Source organism: Siphateles boraxobius, unplaced genomic scaffold (genome assembly GCF_051911475.1).
Source record: "Siphateles boraxobius isolate OS27281-9 unplaced genomic scaffold, OSU_SipBor_1 240, whole genome shotgun sequence".
NCBI classification, from domain to species: Eukaryota; Metazoa; Chordata; class Actinopteri; order Cypriniformes; family Leuciscidae; genus Siphateles; species Siphateles boraxobius.
Genome location: NW_027508856.1, coordinates 215842 through 235000, shown reverse-complemented (window position 1 = coordinate 235000; position 19159 = coordinate 215842). Strand labels below are relative to the sequence as shown.

The 19159-nt window shown below is 42.0% G+C and overlaps 1 protein-coding gene across 1 annotated transcript in view; it reads right to left on the bottom strand.

Moving 5' to 3' along the window:
* The window catches only part of LOC143749331 (phosphatidylinositol 4,5-bisphosphate 3-kinase catalytic subunit alpha isoform), a 64452-nt gene that overhangs the window by 12704 nt on the left and 32589 nt on the right, over positions 1–19159 (bottom strand). The window contains exons 10-12 of the mRNA XM_077241852.1: positions 2627–2758; positions 2394–2518; positions 1–68 (exon numbers count right to left, since the gene is read on the bottom strand). The exon at positions 1–68 is cut by the window's left edge and continues 14 nt beyond it. Of these exons, the coding sequence (XP_077097967.1) occupies positions 1–68; positions 2394–2518; positions 2627–2758 (325 nt within the window). The remainder of the gene's footprint in view (positions 69–2393; positions 2519–2626; positions 2759–19159) is intronic.

Here is a 19159-nt window from a genome sequence, read left to right as displayed (position 1 = left end):
CCCGCGAGTTCCACTTGACAGACAGCAGGAGTTTGGGAAGACTTTCCGGAATATTCACACAGTAATGGCTGAAAGGCAAACACATCATTCATATTGGTGTGAGGATCAGACATATGATTCATCTTCCCTTCAAACATGAAGTTTCTTGGCACTGAAGTCAAATAATAATAATAATAATAATTCTCTCTCAAATTCTCAAATGTTGATGTGAATTTAACAGCAGAGTTAAAGTATGTAAGGCGGGGCTTGATTCTGTCCGTGGGGAATTGATTGGATGTTGTGGCTGACGCCAAGGCCAGGAGCAGAGCTGTCCTGTAAGACAGAAGCTTAAGGGAAATATTTCCCAGGGGCTCAATCGGCTGTTCAATGCCTCCAGCACCATCGGGAGATCAACTCAGGAACTGCTCTTCTGGTGACTTGAAGAAAGCGGTGCGCGCCCTTCATAAATCTATGAATAAGGGGGTGTTGCACCACCATAGCACCGTCAAACCCCACATGACTTGCAGTGACAGCCGCTAAATAGACCTTGGTAAAGTTCACAACGTAGTTTTGGGAGGAGTGAACCCATCTAACCTTTCAATCAACTGCATATAAGCAGCCGCTCACCTCGCTCTGGCGTCCCTCCACCAACATCATTTAGACATCTGGCTACCATGTGTATCTTAACCTTATTAGCTTAAAGATTATATGGGCAAAGGAACTCGTGAAATAGTAGAAAATGATCTTCCACCATCTATAAGGTCCTGCAAAAAGCTTAAAATATCAGCGATTGAACACTGATATATTGTTAGCCGTCATCCTTCACACCCCTCTTCAAACACACTCCACTTACAATTGTATAGGGACCGTGTAGAAGAGGCTCTGGTACTCTGAATGGTGGCGATAACACGTGGGGGAGCCCTAATGTGTTTAAGTTGGCCCTCTCATGGGCCAGGAGCAGAGTCAAGCCAAGTCAAGTCACCTTCATTCATACAGCGCTTTTAACAATATAGAGTTTCACAGCAGCTTTACAGTGATAATAGGAGATTACAGTAACAGAGATTGTTTAGGCTTTACAGCAGATCTAGAATAAAGTTATTGTCCAGATAAAGTTAGTTTTGATTGATTCACTTCCGTTGTAAAGATCATTATTTATTAACTTAGTGCTAACATGACACCGTTTTGACAGAAAACAGAAAACCCTTAATGCGCTCCAGCTAGCTCATTTACACGACAACAGTGCCTGGTGGTTTGAAAACCCAAACCTTGAAATAGGTTCCAAGGTGCAAGCGTTGAACATTTTTGAAAAACGTTATCATCTCTGCCTAAACTCCAAAAACGCCGGCGGTACGCACATGCATATCATGTATTCGGTCTATAAATGGTAAATGGACTGCATTTATATAGTGCTTTAACAGACCCATGGCCACCAAAGCGCTTTACATATTTGCCTCACATTCACCCATTCATTCCCCCATTCCCCGACGGCGGTGTCAGCCACGCAAGGCGCCATCCGCTCGTCGGGAGCAGCTGGGGTTATAGGGACTGCCGCCCTATAGGGACTCTGGCCACCCTGTCTGGGTGTGGGTGGTACATTTCCCCGCTGGTTTGGGACAGAGGATCTGTGCGTAATGGAGGGGCCACGGCTGGGTATACAGGCATACTGGGTATATGGCAGTGGACACGCGCTTCTGTCTGTCATGCCATGCTTCTGCAGAGGTCAGAAGGGCCTACGAGGACGCCCCTTCGGGGATGTGTGTGTGTGTGGACACACTACCCGTCTGTGGCCCACGAGCTGCTCTACGCATTTCCTCCCCTTCGCCTCATAACGCCGACTCTGGCCAGGCTGAAGGAACAGAGCTTGCTTATGATTATGATAGCTCCCAGGTGGCTCTCAGAGATCATAAAGTGGTCCCATAAGGTTATAATGTGAATATAGTTGCTGAGGTAAGCGATATGTGTTGTTTTATTTGATGATAACCATATGATGTTTCTGAAAGAATCTCTTCTGCTCAACACGGCTGCATTTATTTGATAAAAAAAATACAGTAACAACAGTGACATATTATTAGAATGTAAAACATGGGTGGATCTCGAACACGAGATGATGAAAGAGAACCACAACCATCCAGACATCCAATCAATTCCCCATGAACACAATCAAGTCCCATCCTACATTTGTTCTTGTTCCAGAATCTTTTCACTCGATAGACGGCAAAATAGAGGAAGAAACCAGTGCAACTTCCCTTTCATGAAGACTTTCAATTTGTCTCATGGGTTTGATTCCCAGTGAAGGCACGACCTGATAAAGTATAAACCTTGAATGCAATGCGAATGGCTTTGGATAAAAGTGTCAACCAAACGCATACATGTAAAGTGTTACCGTAACATGTAACATGTGTGTGTGTGTTTACCGATGTCTCCACAGGAAGTCCTTCTCTTGTTCTGAAAGCTCATACAGTGGGTCTCGACTGCACAGCGTCCGCAGCTGCTCCGCGTCGGCCTGCGATATAGTGCTGTCACACGCCAGACGACTGCTCTGATGGGCCAGAGAGATTCAGCATGAGTTCTGTGTGTTTGAGAGTGTGTGAGTATGAGTGTGTGTGTGTGTAAGTGTGTGTATGTGTGTGTGAGTGTGTGTGTGTACCAGCCCCAGACAGTAGCTGTAGCCCAGCTCACGAGAGATGCTCCAGTTGGCGTGTTCCTCGATCTGCTGCTCATCGGGAAACACCACCGTCTGGTTAAACCAGGGAAACTCCAGCTCCACACACGGCGTTTCCTGCACACAAATCACGCAGGTATAATGTGAATATAGTTGCTGAGGTAAGGCAAGGCGAGGCAAGTTTATTTATAGAGCACATCTCATACACTATGGCAATTCAAAGTGCTTTACAGAAAGGAATTAAAATAGATATATGATACAGTTATAAAATTAATTAAAAGAGTAAAAAGATGATATATAGTTAAACTTCTCATCTGGCAAAACACCGGTGTATCATTTTTCACAACTCCCGGTTTTACTCTGTGATTTTCCCATGTGGATTCCAGTGTGTCTGTCCTGTTCTTTCGGCACGCTAAATCTATTGGACGTCTCCGATGGACCCGATTTTCCCCTAAAATCGTGCAGGAGGAGCTCTAGGACTGACTCACGGGGTAACCTCGGGTTCACTGCCCCATCAGTCCTCACCCCAAAAACACATTTGTTCGGAAGCTCTAGGAATGGAATCGATCCAGTCCGCTCCCCACCGAACCTGGAGTTTAATCACGTCAAACTGACCCAGGCCATCAGCGGGGTTTCATCTCTCTCACACAATTCTCAGTGCCATTTGAGTTCAGTTTACAATAAAAACGAGGAGCAAAATGAAATACAGTGTAATCAGTCAGACACACAGTGGCACAGTGCTCATTCAGTAAATGCACAGATAAACAGAAGTGTTGTGAGTCTGGATGTGACTGTAGGAGCACTTCTGATCTCTTCTGGACTCACAATGCTTACAGTGAAACATGTGTGCTTCTAGCTGATGTGATCCGTATGATCTGAGTGATCTATTTATTTTATATTCAGTGAGCATATCTGAAATGTATTGAGGTCCTAGCCCATTGAATGATTTATATACCAGTAAAATCAATCCTAAATGTAACTGGCAGCCAGTGTAAAGAGCTGAGGACTGGTGTGATGTGTTCATATGTTCTGGTTCTGCTCAGCTTCTGTATGAGCTGCAACTGTCTTATGGTGTTTTTGGGAAGGCCAGTGAGAAGTCCATTACACTGAGGTCGAGTAGTACCAGCACTGATAATTTGCCTGTATCAGTATTTAACCGAATATCGTTTATTATCTTTATGAGCGCTGTCTCTGTGCTGTGATGTGGTCAGAAACCAGATTTTCCGCATCATCATATTATAGTGATTTCTGAAGGATCATGTGACCCTGAAGACTGGAGTAATGATGCTGAAAATTCAGCTTTGATCACAGGAATAAATTACACTTTACTATATATTCACATAGAGAACAAAAATATATGCAGAAAGGTAAGCGATGTGAGTTGTTTTATTTTATGATAACCATTTAATGTTTCTGAAAGATTATTTCTGCTCACCAAGGCTGCATTTATTTGATCAAAAATACAGAAATAACAGTGACATAATATTAGAATGTAAATCAGCTGTTTTCTATGTGAATATATAGTAAAGTGTAATTTATTCCTGTGATCAAAGCTGAATTTTCAGCATCATTACTCAGTCTTCAGTGTCACATGATCCTTCAGAAATTATTCTAATATGATGATATGCTGATCAGTTATAATCTGTTATAAAGTTACATTGGAGAGCATAAGAAACTTTCAAAAACATTAAAAAAATCATAATTATTCCAAACCTTTAACAGCCTTTATATCACAATATACTTATTTTTCCTAGAAACAAGTTTGTTATATACCAAGATTTCAAATATCAGTAAAAACAGATATCAATTTCAGTATCACAGCTTGAATTAAATAAATACTGTGCGGCGAGCAGAGCGGGCGAGAGCCGTGGGAACGGAGCGAGGGGTAATGAGCGTCACCTGCGTGCCTCGAGTCTCTCGGAGGAGCTCCGGAAGGATAAAGTGATGATAGTGAAAGTCGAGGCCAGGATTTTATGTTGTTCTTCATTCTCGTGTTACGCAGCATGTTTGAGTTTCAGCAAAAACCAATGAGGTTCATTCTCATGTTACGCAGCACGTTTGAGCTGTAGCGAATTAGCTCTATGAAATATTAATAACCAATCATAACTTATTATTATTGATTATGAATATTTGTGTCAGTTAATCGGGTTAACTTGATGTAGCTACATTAACATTACAAACAATTACTCGGTTCATCATGTGAACCCTTGATATTGGTTATGAATTAATTAATAGAAATGTACATTTCTGGGGCATGGGAAATATTTCTCTCACTACCCACATAGCAAACAGACTTGGCCCAAATGTGGCCTCATCATGGCACTGTTGGCGTGTTGCCGGCACTGGCATGCATCATGTCAGCCAACTGTGGGCCATGTGTGGCAATGATGGCAGTGCATGACGGCAGACAACATTTGGGCCGATTGTACATGGGAGGTGTGTGGCCCAGATCAGTGTAGCGATTATGGGCCATACTTTGTGTACTGGACAAATTATAAGTATTTAGGCCGCTACTATATTTTCAAGGATTGTCCCCCCACCACCACAATTTTTCACGGGAAAAATAAAACAGTTTAAAGTGTTGTCCATAGATGGTGCAGTTATCAAAACTACGACAGAGATGTAATGATTTTAATAATTAATAACAATAATAATATGAATTGATTTATGAGTCAGTGAAAAAAGCTATGTCCAGAAAAAATTATAAATAATTAATAAATATAGCGTTTAGTTTTCAGCAGTGTTCACAAAATTCAATAATCATTTAAAAAATCCAAAATCCATTTGACCTGAACAAAATATAAATTTTCCTAACATGACAATTGAGTTAATTTAAACTCTTTAGTTTAAGCACCACTAAATCATGTTAAAACTTACTATATGTACATATATATACTAAATAACAGTTTAAAAATATGTACAGTTAACTGTGCAGTGAACTATTGTTTATTTTGGTGCGATCGCCACGGTAACAGCAGCTTTCTGATTGGTGGATGAGGTTCACGTGATGCGTCGTTTGAAATTTCTCCCGCTGAAGGGTGTAGAAGACGTCTGTCAGACAACCCAACCGCTGCTCAGGTAAGTGAAGCTATTTTGTGCACGACCCTATTCTTTTTTACAGTCTATATTGTGTACGAGCTAACATTAGATGTAATACATACAGCAGATATGCAACCACATGGGTTCTCTTTTGCACTCATGCCGAAACAGATCAAGCGATGTGTTTACAGCTCTCTTAGTTTTTTAGTATTTTTATTTAACCTTAACCTCGATTAAAAATCGACCGTGTCGGTTACGAAGGTTTGGCAGGTTATGTAATGGCAATCTTTAAAAAATAGAAGAGCATCTCTTTTTTGGAGCTTTTTTAAATACCTGAATTCAAACTCGGATGTCACCTTGTTCTTTATTGAAGTGAACTTTTGCCTATATGGTAACGTAAGCTGATTCACTGCCCTGAACTTGAGAACGCGAGTAAGTTACAGACTGAAGACCCGACCGTCCTGCGGTCATTCAATAGTGCCACATTATAAGCAATCATTTCCTGTATAAAAATGAACCGAAGCAACCTTATTTTATTTTGTTACCTAAATTTATTTACAGTAGGTAGATGAATATTTGTATATGTATTTGTTAATTTAGTATTTTGTCTTTTAGCTGCTGTGAGGAAAAATCGTCTGACACATGCCACTGATCAGGAGATAGAAGCAACAATACAAAGATGGCTTCAGCTTGCTCCTGATAGAGATGGAGGAAGGAGATAGAGCGCTTGAGGAGAAAAGAGAGGCTGCAGAGCTGTACTTCACTTCCTGAGGACAGTCCTAAATAGCATCACTTTCTCCCTCACACATACAAACATTCTTATGTGCAAATTTGTTCTCCGTATTTTTTTTTTATTTGCTCTGTGTTTGTTGAGAGTAAAATTACATTATAATATGTTTAAATGTCAGAGCTAGATTCATTGATATATTCATTTAGTTAGAATTGAAAAAATGTTGTACATAGTTGGCTGTTCAGGCAACTAAAACAGTCTTCACAAATTCTAGCTTTTTTTTTTGGCTTGTGTATTACTACAATAAGTAAACTACTGTTTAAGACAGACCAGAACATTTTGAAATGAAATGCACTTTGAGGTGGTAATAAGATGTTAAGCTTTGAATGTACTAAAACAATAGAAAATAATAATAATTTATTATTATCGTCTGGTGCATATTGTTAAATAAACTATTTTTGATAATTGAATTTTCTTGTGCCTTATTTGTTCACATAATTTGGGTAAGATTAGGCTGGGTTATGGCTCAGTTTTGGGGTTTCTGGTTAAAGGGTGTTGTCGATATGGTTAACTTACGGCTGAGAATTGGTACCAATAATAAAACCTGTTTTGGCCCAGTTCAGGGCCAGTTAAAGGTGACTAACTGGCTGAGATTCAGGCCAGTTATGGCCCATGTGTGACCCTTGTCTTTAATCCAGTTCTGGGCCACTTCAGGGCCGTCATTCTTTGCGGTACTTGGGCCGAGGGAAAAGTGATTGTCTGGCCCAGAGCTGGGCCAGAAAGAATTTGCTATGTGGGTAAGTACTACTAAGAGCAAATAGTCAAGATCGATATGATTAGTGACTCCGAATATGAGCTTGAGACACGGACAACTTTACGTGTGATATGAAAAGACTTTATTAACTAGACTAAACATTTAAACTACTCACATACATGCATAACAGTTTACCGAGGGAAAGAGAGCTGAAGAAGAATACAGGAAAGCAAGAAGTTATAGCATTGTTTGAAATTCAGCAGATCAACAGCCTTGAGCAAACCATCAGTTTAATTCTAACATGCCCTTCTTTAAAAGGTGTAAGGATACTTAATGTATCAAATAATGAGACTAAGTTTGATACTTGCATGTCTCGCCCATTTGAATTGAACTGTCCTGATGCAATTTGTTGAGGCTCCAGTTGTTCTTTGCTGATGTAGTTTTGATGAGAGAGAACCAGTTGAAGTCAGAGGATCTTTGGTGAATGGAAAGACAAGGCCACAGCCTGGCACAAGCTTGGGGTCCTTAGAAAACTTCTAGTTTAGCACTTCATCTTCACATCAGGACTTCTCAGGAAGGGCCAAGAGAAAGAGAGAGCTAAGAGAAGCTCAGACAGTCAAGCGGGTCCAGAGGGTCAAGAGGGACAAGAGAGAGCCAAGAGAGCAAATGTTGGGTGTAGATGCAATATAGAGCCTGAGAAAGGTGCCACCTCTCAGGGTTTGCTCGGCCAATAAGGAAGGTGGAAGTTCCAAGCGGGGGAATTTGGTTTATGGCTCTTTGTTTCAAGGGTGCTCATTTGCATGCGCCCGCTGGAGGGGTGGTAGCGATGAAGAAACTATGAAAGATTCTTGTAATAATAATATGTTGCTGTTATCAACATATAATTTTTTTTTTCAAGTTTCGACCTTCCCTCTGTTCAAGCAATTTCAGACATTATTCATAAATCTAAACCCTGCACATGTCAGATCGATCCCCTTCCCTCCACCCTGGTTAAATCCTGCTGCTCTTCACTTGCCCCTCTCATCACTGAGATTATCCACTCCTCTCTAAGTTCCGGTTCAGTCCCCCCTTCACTCAAAATTGCCTCGGTCACACCCATTCTAAAAAAAAACCTGGTCTGGACCCCACTCATTTTAGCAATCTTCGTCCCATATCTAACTTACCCTTCATATCCAAAATTCTGGAAAAAACAGTCGCTTCTCAACTTCATAACCACCTCATGTCGAATAGCATCTACGAGCAGTTTCAATCTGGCTTTCGTCCCCTTCATAGCACTGAAACCGCACTCATTAAAATTTCAGATGACCTTCTCATGGCTTCTGATTCTGGGTTACTTTCAATTCTCATTCTTCTGGACCTCACAGCAGCTTTTGACACCATTTCTCATCCCACCCTCCTCAGTCGATTATCATCTATTGGTATCACCCACACTCCCATAGCTTGGTTTACTTCATACATTTCTGATCGTACACAGTTCATACAACTAAAAACCCAGAAATCCGTTACCTTCCCCGTTTCCACTGGAGTGCCCCAAGGAATTGGGGCCTCTCCTTTTTATTATATACATCCTCCCTCTTGGTCACATCCTCCGTAAACATAACATTCAATTTCATTGCTACGCGGACGACACCCAGCTCTACCTCTCTACTAAACCATCTTCTTTACTCCCACCAACCTCTCTTACCCTCTGTCTCCAAGAAATTCATTCTTGGTTTTCATCCAACTTTCTGAACAGTTCAGAAACCGAAGTCCTCTTGGTGGGCACACCTCACACCCTCTCCAAAGCTAATAAAATGTCCATTACCATTGATAACTCAACTGTCCTTCCCTCCCCTCAGGTTAAGAGTCTGGGTGTCGTCTTTGACAGCACATTATCTTTCCACTCTCACATTAATAGCATCACCCGGTCAGTCTATTTCCACCTGCATAACATTTCCCGCCTCCGTCCCTCTCTTACTCCCAAAACCACCGCCATCCTGGTTCACAGCCTCATCACATCTCGGTTAGATTACTGTAGCTCACTCCTGTTTGGCCTCCCTAATAAGTTGTTCCAGAAGTTGCAGCTCCTACAGAACTCTGCTGCACGCCTGATTACTCAGACCCCCATTTTTCATCATATCACTCCCATCTTGCAACAACTTCACTGGCTTCCTGTCTAACAGAGGATCATCTTTGAAATACTTCTCATTACCCTCAAATCAGTTCATAAAATGGCTCCTCCATATATCTCAGATCTTCTCCATTTAAACATACCTACTCGTTCACTCCGATCCTCTCACACCTGCCAGCTTTCTGTTCCCCGTGCACGTCTTGTCACAATGGGGAGCAAGGCGTTTAGTCGCTCTGCACCACATCTTTGGAATTCTCTCCCTCCAGATCTACGTACCATGGACTCATTTAATCTTTTCAAATCCAAACTCAAAACTATGTTGTTTAGACAATCATATTCCACCTGACCCATATCACTTTAATGTTGTCTTGCCAATTTTATTGATTACTGTTTTAATGTTTTTTAATCTGCTTTGTACAGTGTCCTAGGGTGTCCTGATAAGGCGCTTTAAATAAAATGTATTATTATTGTTATTATTATTATTACACACTCATTTCGATCTTCAAAGTACCAAGTTATGGAGACCAAATATGCCACACATATGATTTTGGTTTACCATAGTATGCAAAGTCTGAAATCCATTAAAGTTTACAAGAAAAACAACATAAAAGGAAAATCATGAGATGTGAAAATTAGATACATGTTTATACATTTCTCAAGTGGTTATATATATTGAATATATATGGTTTAGCAGGGTTTATTTCTCGTTCTCAGTAAGAATTCATTAAGAGTCACATCTCTCAGGAATTCCCTTTTTAAGGTCGTAAAAAGGTTCTTATCTATGTAACAGGACACTGTGAGTGTCCGAGTTCTGCCAGTGGTGTGAGCTTCGGGGGTAGTTACACAGATCTTTGTTGCGAGAGTGGGTTTGCCACTTTTTTTTATGTTATTGTTCCTTCTCGTGTTACGCAGCACGTTTGAGTTTCAGCAAGAACCAATGAGGTTCGTCTCGGGTTACGCAGCACGTTTAAGCTTCTGCAAGAACCAATGAGGATCATTCTCGTGTAACGCAACACATTTGTTCTTCCGCAAGAACCAATTAGGTTCATTCTCATGTTACGCAGCACATTTGATCTTCTGCAAGAACCAATGAGGTTCATTCTCGTGTTACGTAACACGTTTGAGCTTCAGCAAGAACCAATGAGGTTCATTCTCGTGTTATGCAGCACATTTGATCTTCCGCAAGAACGAATTAGGTTTATTCTTGTGTTACGCAGCACGTTTGATCTTCTGCAAGAACCAATGAGGTTCATTCTCGTGTTACGCGGCACATTTGAGGCATCAGCAGGAACGAATGAGGTTCATTCTTGTGTTATGCAACACGTTTGAGTTTCAGCAGGAACCAATTAGGTTAATTCTAATGTTACGCAGCACGTTTGAGTTTCAGCAGGAACCAATGAGGTTCGTTCTCGTGTTACACACCATGTTTGAGCTTCCTCAAGAACCAATGAGGTTCATTCTCGTGTTACGCAACACATTTGATCTTCCGCAAGAACCAATGAGGTTCATTCTCGTGTTACGCATCACGTTTGAGCTTCAGCAAGAACCAATGAGGTTCATTCTTGTGTTACGCAGCATGTTTGAGTTTCCTCAAGAACCAATGAGGTTCATTCTCGTGTAACGCAACACATTTGTTCTTCCGCAAGAACCAATGAGGTTCATTCTCGTGTAACGCAATATGTTTGATCTTCCTCAAGAACCAATGAGGTTCATTCTCGTGTTACGCAGCACGTTTGAGGCATCAGCAGGAACGAATGAGGTTCAATCTTGTGTTAAGCAACACGTTTGAGTTTCAGCAGGAACCAATGAGGTTTGTTCTCGTGTTACGTAACACATTTGATCTTCCGCAAGAACCAATGAGGTTCATTCTCGTGTTACGCAACACATTTGATCTTCCGCAAGAACCAATGAGGTTCATTCTCGTGTTACGTATCACGTTTGAACTTCAGCAAGAACCAATGAGGTTCATTCTCATGTTAAGCAGCACGTTTGATCTTCCGCAAGAACCAATGAGGTTCATTCTCGTGTTACGTATCACGTTTGAACTTCAGCAAGAACCAATGAGGTTCATTCTCGTGTTACGCAACACATTTGATCTTCCGCAAGAACCAATGAGGTTCATTCTCGTGTTACGTATCACGTTTGAACTTCAGCAAGAACCAATGAGGTTCATTCTCATGTTACGCAGCACGTTTGATCTTCCGCAAGAACCAATGAGGTTCATTCTCGTGTTACGTATCACGTTTGAGCTTCAGCAAGAACCAATGAGGTTCATTCTCGTGTTACACAGCACGTTTGAACTTCCTCAAGAACAAATGAGGTTAATTCTCGTGTTACGTATCACGTTTGAGTTTCCTCAAGAACCAATGAGGTTCATTCTCGTGTTACGCAGCACGTTTGAGGCATCAGCGGGAACGAATGAGGTTCATTCTTGTGTTACGCAGCATGTTTGAGCTTCCTCAAAAACCAATGAGGTTCATTCTCGTGTTACGCAACACATTTGATCTTCCGCAAGAACCAATGAGGTTCATTCTCATGTTACGCATCACGTTTGAACTTCAGCAAGAACCAATGAGGTTAATTCTCGTGTTACGTATCACGTTTGAGCTTCAGCAAGAACCAATGAGGTTCATTCTTGTGTTACGTATCACGTTTGAACTTCAGCAAGAACCAATGAGGTTCATTCTCGTGTTACGTATCACGTTTGAGCTTCAGCAAGAACCAATGAGGTTCATTCTTGTGTTACGAATGAGGTTCATCTCGTGTTACGCATCACGTTTGAGCTTCAGCAAGAACCAATGAGGTTCATTCTCGTGTTACACAGCACGTTTGAACTTCCTCAAGAACCAATGAGGTTAATTCTCGTGTTACGTATCACGTTTGAGTTTCCTCAAGAACCAATGAGGTTCATTCTTGTGTTACGAATGAGGTTCATCTCGTGTTACGCATCACGTTTGAGCTTCAGCAAGAACCAATGAGGTTCATTCTCGTGTTACACAGCACGTTTGAACTTCCTCAAGAACCAATGAGGTTAATTCTCGTGTTACGCAGCACGTTTGATCTTCCTCAAGAACCAATGAGGTTCATTCTCGTGTTATGCAGCACGTTTGAGCATCAGCAAGAACCAATGAGCTTCATTCTCGTGTTACGCAGCACATTTGAATTTCAGCCGGAACCAATGAGGTTCATTCTTGTGTTACGCAGCACGTTTGAGTTTCTGCAAGAACCAATGAGGATCATTCTCGTGTTACGCAGCACATTTGAGTTTCAGCAAGAACCAATGAGGATCATTCTCGTGTTACGCAGCACGTTTGAGTTTCAGCAAGAACCAATGAGGTTCATCTCGAGTTACGCAGCACGTTTGAGCTTCAGCAAGAACCAATGAGGTTCATTCTCGTGTTACGCAGCACATTTGAGTTTCAGCAAGAACCAATGAGGTTCATCTCGAGTTACGCAGCACGCTTGAGCTTCTGCAAGAACCAATGAGGTTAATTCTCGTGTTACGCAGCACGTTTGATCTTCTGCAAGAACCAATGAGGTTCATTCTCGTGTTACGCAGCACGTTTGAGCTTCTGCAAGAACCAATGAGGTTCATTCTCGTGTTACGCAGCACGTTTGAGCTTCTGCAAGAACCAATGAGGTTCATTCTCGTGTTATGCAACAAGTTTGAGTTTCAGCAGGAACCAATTAGGTTAATTCTCGTGTTACGCAGTACGTTTGATTTTCAGTAGGAACCAATGAGGTTCGTTCTCGTGTTACACAGCATGTTTGAGCTTCCTCAAGAACCAATGAGGTTCATTCTCGTGTTACGCAACACATTTGATCTTCCGCAAGAACCAATGGGGTTCATTCTCGTGTTACACAGCATGTTTGAGCTTCCTCAAGAACCAATGAGGTTCATTCTCGTGTAACGCAATATGTTTGATCTTCCTCAAGAACCAATGAGGTTCATTCTCGTGTAACGCAATATGTTTGATCTTCCTCAAGAACCAATGAGGTTCATTCTCATGTTACGCAGCATGTTTGAGTTTCCTCAAGAACCAATGAGGTTCATTCTCGTGTAACGCAACACATTTGTTCTCCCGCAAGAACCAATGAGGTTCATTCTCGTGTAACGCAACACATTTGTTCTCCCGCAAGAACCAATGAGGTTCATTCTCGTGTAACGCAACACATTTGTTCTCCCGCAAGAACCAATGAGGTTCATTCTCGTGTAAAGCAATATGTTTGATCTTCCTCAAGAACCAATGAAGTTCATTCTCGTGTTATGCAGCACGTTTGAATTTCAGCCGGAACCAATGAGGATCATTCTAATGTTACGCAGCACGTTTGAGTTTCAGCAAGAACCAATTAGGTTCATTCTCGTGTTACGCAGCACGTATGAGCTACCGCAAGAACCAATGAGGTTCATTCTCGTGTTACGCAGCACGTTTGATCTTCCTCAAGAACCAATGAGGTTCATTCTCGTGTTACGCAACACGTTTGAGCTTCCGCAAGAACCAATGAGGTTATACTCGTGTTACGCAGCACGTTTGAGTTTCAGCAAGAACCAATGAGCTTCATTCTCGTGTTACACAGCACGTTTGATCTTCCTCAAGAACCAATGTGGTTGATTCTCGTGTTACGCAGCACGTTTGATCTTCCTCAAGAACCAATGAGGTTCATTCTCGTGTTACGCAGCACATTTGAATTTCAGCCGGAACCAAAGAGGTTCATTCTTGTGTTACGCAGCACATTTGAATTTCAGCCGGAACCAAAGAGGTTCATTCTCGTGTTACGCAGCACGTTTGAGTTTCAGCAAGAACCAATGAGGTTCATCTCGAGTTACGCAACACGTTTGAGCTTCTGCAAGAACCAATGAGGATCATTCTCATGTTACGCAGCACGTTTGATCTTCCTCAAGAACCAATGAGGATCATTCTCGTGTTACGCAGCACATTTGAATTTCAGCCGGAACCAAAGAGGTTCATTCTCGTGTTACGCAGCACGTTTGAGTTTCAGCAAGAACCAATGAGGTTCATTCTCGTGTTACGCAGCACGTTTGATCTTCCTCAAGAACCAATGAGGTTCATTCTCGTGTTACGCAACACGTTTGATCTTCCTCAAGAACCAATGAGGTTCATTCTCGTGTTACACAGCACGTTTGAGCTTCAGCAAGAACCAATGAGGTTCATTCCCGTATCACGCAGCACGTTTGTACATCAGCAGGAACGAATGAGGTTCATTCTTGTGTTATGCAACACATTTGAGTTTCAGCAGAAACCAATTAGGTTCATTCTCGTGTTACGCAGCAGGTTTGAGTTTCAGCAGGAACCAATTAGGTTAATTCTCGTGTTACCTCAGCACGTTTGAGTTTCAGCAGGAACCAATGAGGTTCATTCCCGTATTACGCAGCACGTTTGAGTTTCAGCAGGAACCAATTAGGTTAATTCTCGTGTTACGCAACACGTTTGAGTTTCAGCAGGAACCAATTAGGTTCGTTCTCGTGTTACGCAGCACGTTTGTACATCAGCAGGAACGAATGAGGTTCATTCTTGTGTTAGGCAACACATTTGAGTTTCAGCAGAAACCAATTAGGTTCATTCTCGTGTTACGCAGCACATTTGAGTTTCAGTAGGAACCAATGAGGTTCGTTCTCGTGTTACGCAGCACGTTTGTACATCAGCAGGAACGAATGAGGTTCATTCTTGTGTTATGCAACACATTTGAGTTTCAGCAGAAACCAATTAGGTTAATTCTCGTGTTACGCAGCACGTTTGTACATCAGCAGGAACGAATGAGGTTCATTCTTGTGTTAGGCAACACATTTGAGTTTCAGCAGAAACCAATTAGGTTCATTCTCGTGTTACGCAGCACGTTTGAGTTTCAGCAGAAACCAATGAGGTTCGTTCTCGTGTTACGCAGCACGTTTGTACATCAGCAGGAACGAATGAGGTTCATTCCTGTGTTATGCAACACATTTGAGTTTCAGCAGAAACCAATTAGGTTCATTCTCGTGTTACGCAGCACGTTTGAGTTTCAGCAGGAACCAATTAGGTTAATTCTCGTGTTACGCAGCACGTTTGAGTTTCAGTAGGAACCAATGAGGTTCGTTCTTGTGTTACACAGCATGTTTGAGCTTCCTCAAGAACCAATGAGGTTCATTCTCCTGTTACGCAACACATTTGATCTTCCGCAAGAACCAATGAGGTTCATTCTCGTGTAACGCAATATGTTTGATCTTCCTCAAGAAACAATGAGGTTCATTCTCATGTAACACATCACGTTTGAGCTTCAGCGAGAACCAATGAGGTTCATTCTTGTGTTACGCAACATGTTTGAGTTTCCTCAAGAACCAATGAGGTTCATTCTCGTGTTACGCAACACGTTTGAGTTTCAGCAGGAACCAATGAGGTTCGTTCTCGTATTACACAGCATGTTTGAGCATCCTCAAGAACCAATGAGGTTCATTCTCCTGTTACGCAACACATTTGATCTTCCGCAAGAACCAATGAGGTTCATTCTCGTGTAACCCAATATGTTTGATCTTCCTCAAGAACCAATGAGGTTCATTCTTGTGTTACGCAACATGTTTGAGTTTCCCCAAGAACCAATGAGGTTCATTCTCGTGTTACAAAACACGTTTGATCTTCCGCAAAAACCAATGAGGTTCATTCTCGTGTTATGCAACCCTTTTGAGTTTCAGCAAGAACCAATGAGGTTCATTCTCGTGTTACGAATGAGGTTCATCTCGTGTTACGCAGCACGTTTGAGCTTCAGCAAGAACCAATGATGTTCATTCTCGTGTTACGCAGCACGTTTGAGCTTCAGCAAGAACCAGTGAGGTTCATTCTCGTGTTACGAATGAGGTTCATTCTCGTGTTATGCAGCACGTTTGAGCATCAGCAGGAACCAATGAGCTTCATTCTCGTGTTACGCAGCACATTTGAATTTCAGCCGGAACCAATGAGGTTCATTCTCGTGTTACGCAGCACGTTTGAGTTTCAGCAAGAACCAGTGAGGTTCATTCTCGTGTTACGAATGAGGTTCATTCTCGTGTTATGCAGCACGTTTGAGCATCAGCAGGAACCAATGAGCTTCATTCTCGTGTTACGCAGCACATTTGAATTTCAGCCGGAACCAATGAGGTTCATTCTCGTGTTACGCAGCACGTTTGAGCTTCAGCAAGAACCAATGAGGTTCATTCTCGGGTTACGCAGCACGTTTGAGCTTCTGCAAGAACCAATGAGGTTCATTCTCGTGTTACGCAGCACATTTGAGTTTCAGCAAGAACCAATGAGGTTCATTCTCGTGTTACGCAGCACGTTTGAACTTCCTCAAGAACCAATATGGGTTCATTCTCGTGTTACGAATGAGGTTTATCTTGTGTTATGCAGCACATTTGAGCTTCAGCAAGAACCAATGAGGTTCATTCTCGTGTTACACAGCACGTTTGATCTTCCTCAAGAACCAATGAGGTTCATTCTTGTGTTATGCAGCACATTTTAGCATCAGCAGGAACCAATGAGCTTCATTCTCGTGTTATGCAGCACATTTGAATTTCAGCCGGAACCAATGAGGTTCATTCTTGTGTTACGCAGCCAATTGAGTTTCAGCAAGAACCAATGAGGTTCATCTCGAGTTACGCAGCACGTTTGACCTTCTGCAAGAACCAATGAGGATCATTCTCGTGTTACGCAGCATATTTGAGTTTCAGCAAGAACCAATGAGGTTCATTCTCGTGTTACGCAGCACGTTTGATCTTCCTCAAGAACCAATGAGGTTCATTCTCGTGTTACGCAGCACGTTTGAACTTCCTCAAGAACCAATGAGGTTCATTCTTGTGTTACGCAGCACGTTTGATCTTCCTCAAGAACCAATGAGGTTCATTCTCGTGTTATGCAGCACGTTTGAGCATCAGCAGGAACCAATGAGCTTCATTCTCGTGTTACGCAGCACATTTGAATTTCAGCCGGAACCAATGAGGTTCATTCTCGTGTTAAGCAGCACGTTTGAGTTTCAGCAAGAACCAATGAGGTTCATTCTCGTGTAACGCAATATGTTTGATCTTCCTCAAGAACCAATGAGGTTCATTCTCATCTTACGCAGCATGTTTGAGCTTCCTCGAGAACCAATGAGGTTCTTTCTCGTGTAACGCAATATGTTTGATCATCCTCAAGAACCAATGAGGTTCATTCTCGTGTTACACAGCACGTTTGTTCATCAGCAGGAACGAATTAGGTTCATTCTCTTGTTACGCAGCACGTTTGAGTTTCAGCAGGAACCAATGAGGATCATTCTCATCTTTCGCAGCATGTTTGAGCTTCCTCGAGAACCAATGAGGTTCATTCTCGTGTAACGCAATATGTTTGATCATCCTCAAGAACCAATGAGGTTCATTCTCGTGTTACGCAGCACGTTTGAGCTTCAGCAAGAACCAATGAGGTTCATTCTTGTGTTACGCAGCATGTTTGATCTTCCTCAAGAATCAATGAGGTTCATTCTCGTCTTACGCAGCATGTTTGAGTTTCCTCAAGAACCAATGAGGTTCATTCTCGTGTTACGCAACACGTTTGATCTTCCGTAAGAACCAATGAGGTTCATTCTCGTGCTACGCAGCACATTTGAGGTTCAGCAAGAACCAATGAGGTTCATTCTCATGTTACGCAGCACGTTTGAGCTTCAGCAAGAACCAATGAGGTTCATTCTCGTGTTACGCAGCATGTTTGATCTTCCTCAAGAACCAATAAGGTTCATTCTCGTGTTACGCAGCACTTTTGAGTTTCAGCAGGAACCAATGAGGTTCGTTCTCGTGTTACAGAGCATGTTTGAGCTTCCTCAAGAACCAATGAGGTTCATTCTCGTGTTACGCAACACATTTGATCTTCCGCAAGAACCAATGAGGTTCATTCTCGTCTTACTCAACAAATTTGATCTTCCGCAAGAACCAATGAGGTTAATTCTCGTGTAATGCAATACATTTGAGCTTCTGCAAGAACCAATGAGGTTCATTCTCATTTTACACAGCATGTTTGAGCTTCCTCAAGAACCAATGAGGTTCATTCTCGTGGTACGCAACACATTTGATCTTCCACAAGAACCAATGAGGTTCATTCTCGTGTTACGCAGCACGTTTGAGTTTCAGTAGGAACCAATGAGGTTCATTCTCGTCTTACGCAGCATGTTTGAGTTTCCTCGAGAACCAATAATAATAATAATAATAATAATAGATTTTATTTATAACGCACTTTTCATTCCAAAGAATCTCAAAGTGCTACAAAAGAGCAACAATACAATAGCTACAGAATATTAAGAAAAATAAAATCAGCACATAAAAGCCTTTCTAAATAAAAAAGTCTTCAGTTCTGCCTTGAAGGTGTCCAGGCTCTGTACTTCTCTCAGATCACTCGGAAGGTGGTTCCAAAGCCGAGGTGCAGCTGAGCAGAAAGCTCGGTCCCCCATAGTGCGAAGTCTTGTGGTCGGGACCTGAAGAAGTAGGTGACCTGATGATCTGAGAGTGCGGGAGGAGGATTTCAAGGTGATGAGTTCTTGTAGATAAGCTGGTGCATGACTAGTGATACATTTGTGTGTGAATAGCAGAATTTTGAAATCAATCCGTGATGAAACAGGGAGCCAGTGGAGTGAATGTAGGATGGGAGTTATGTGATCATATTTTCGGACTCTCATGAGGACTCTGGCAGCGCTATTTTGGATGTATTGTAGCTTCTGCATGTTTCTGGCAGAAATCCCAATGAAGAGTCCGTTACAATAATCCAACCTGGTGGAGATAAAAGCATGAACAAGTTTCTCTGAATCCGAAAGAGTTAAAAGAGGACGTAGTTTGGAGATATTTCGAAGATGGTTGAAGGAGGTTTTGCAGATATATTTAATGTGTTCGTTGAAGGT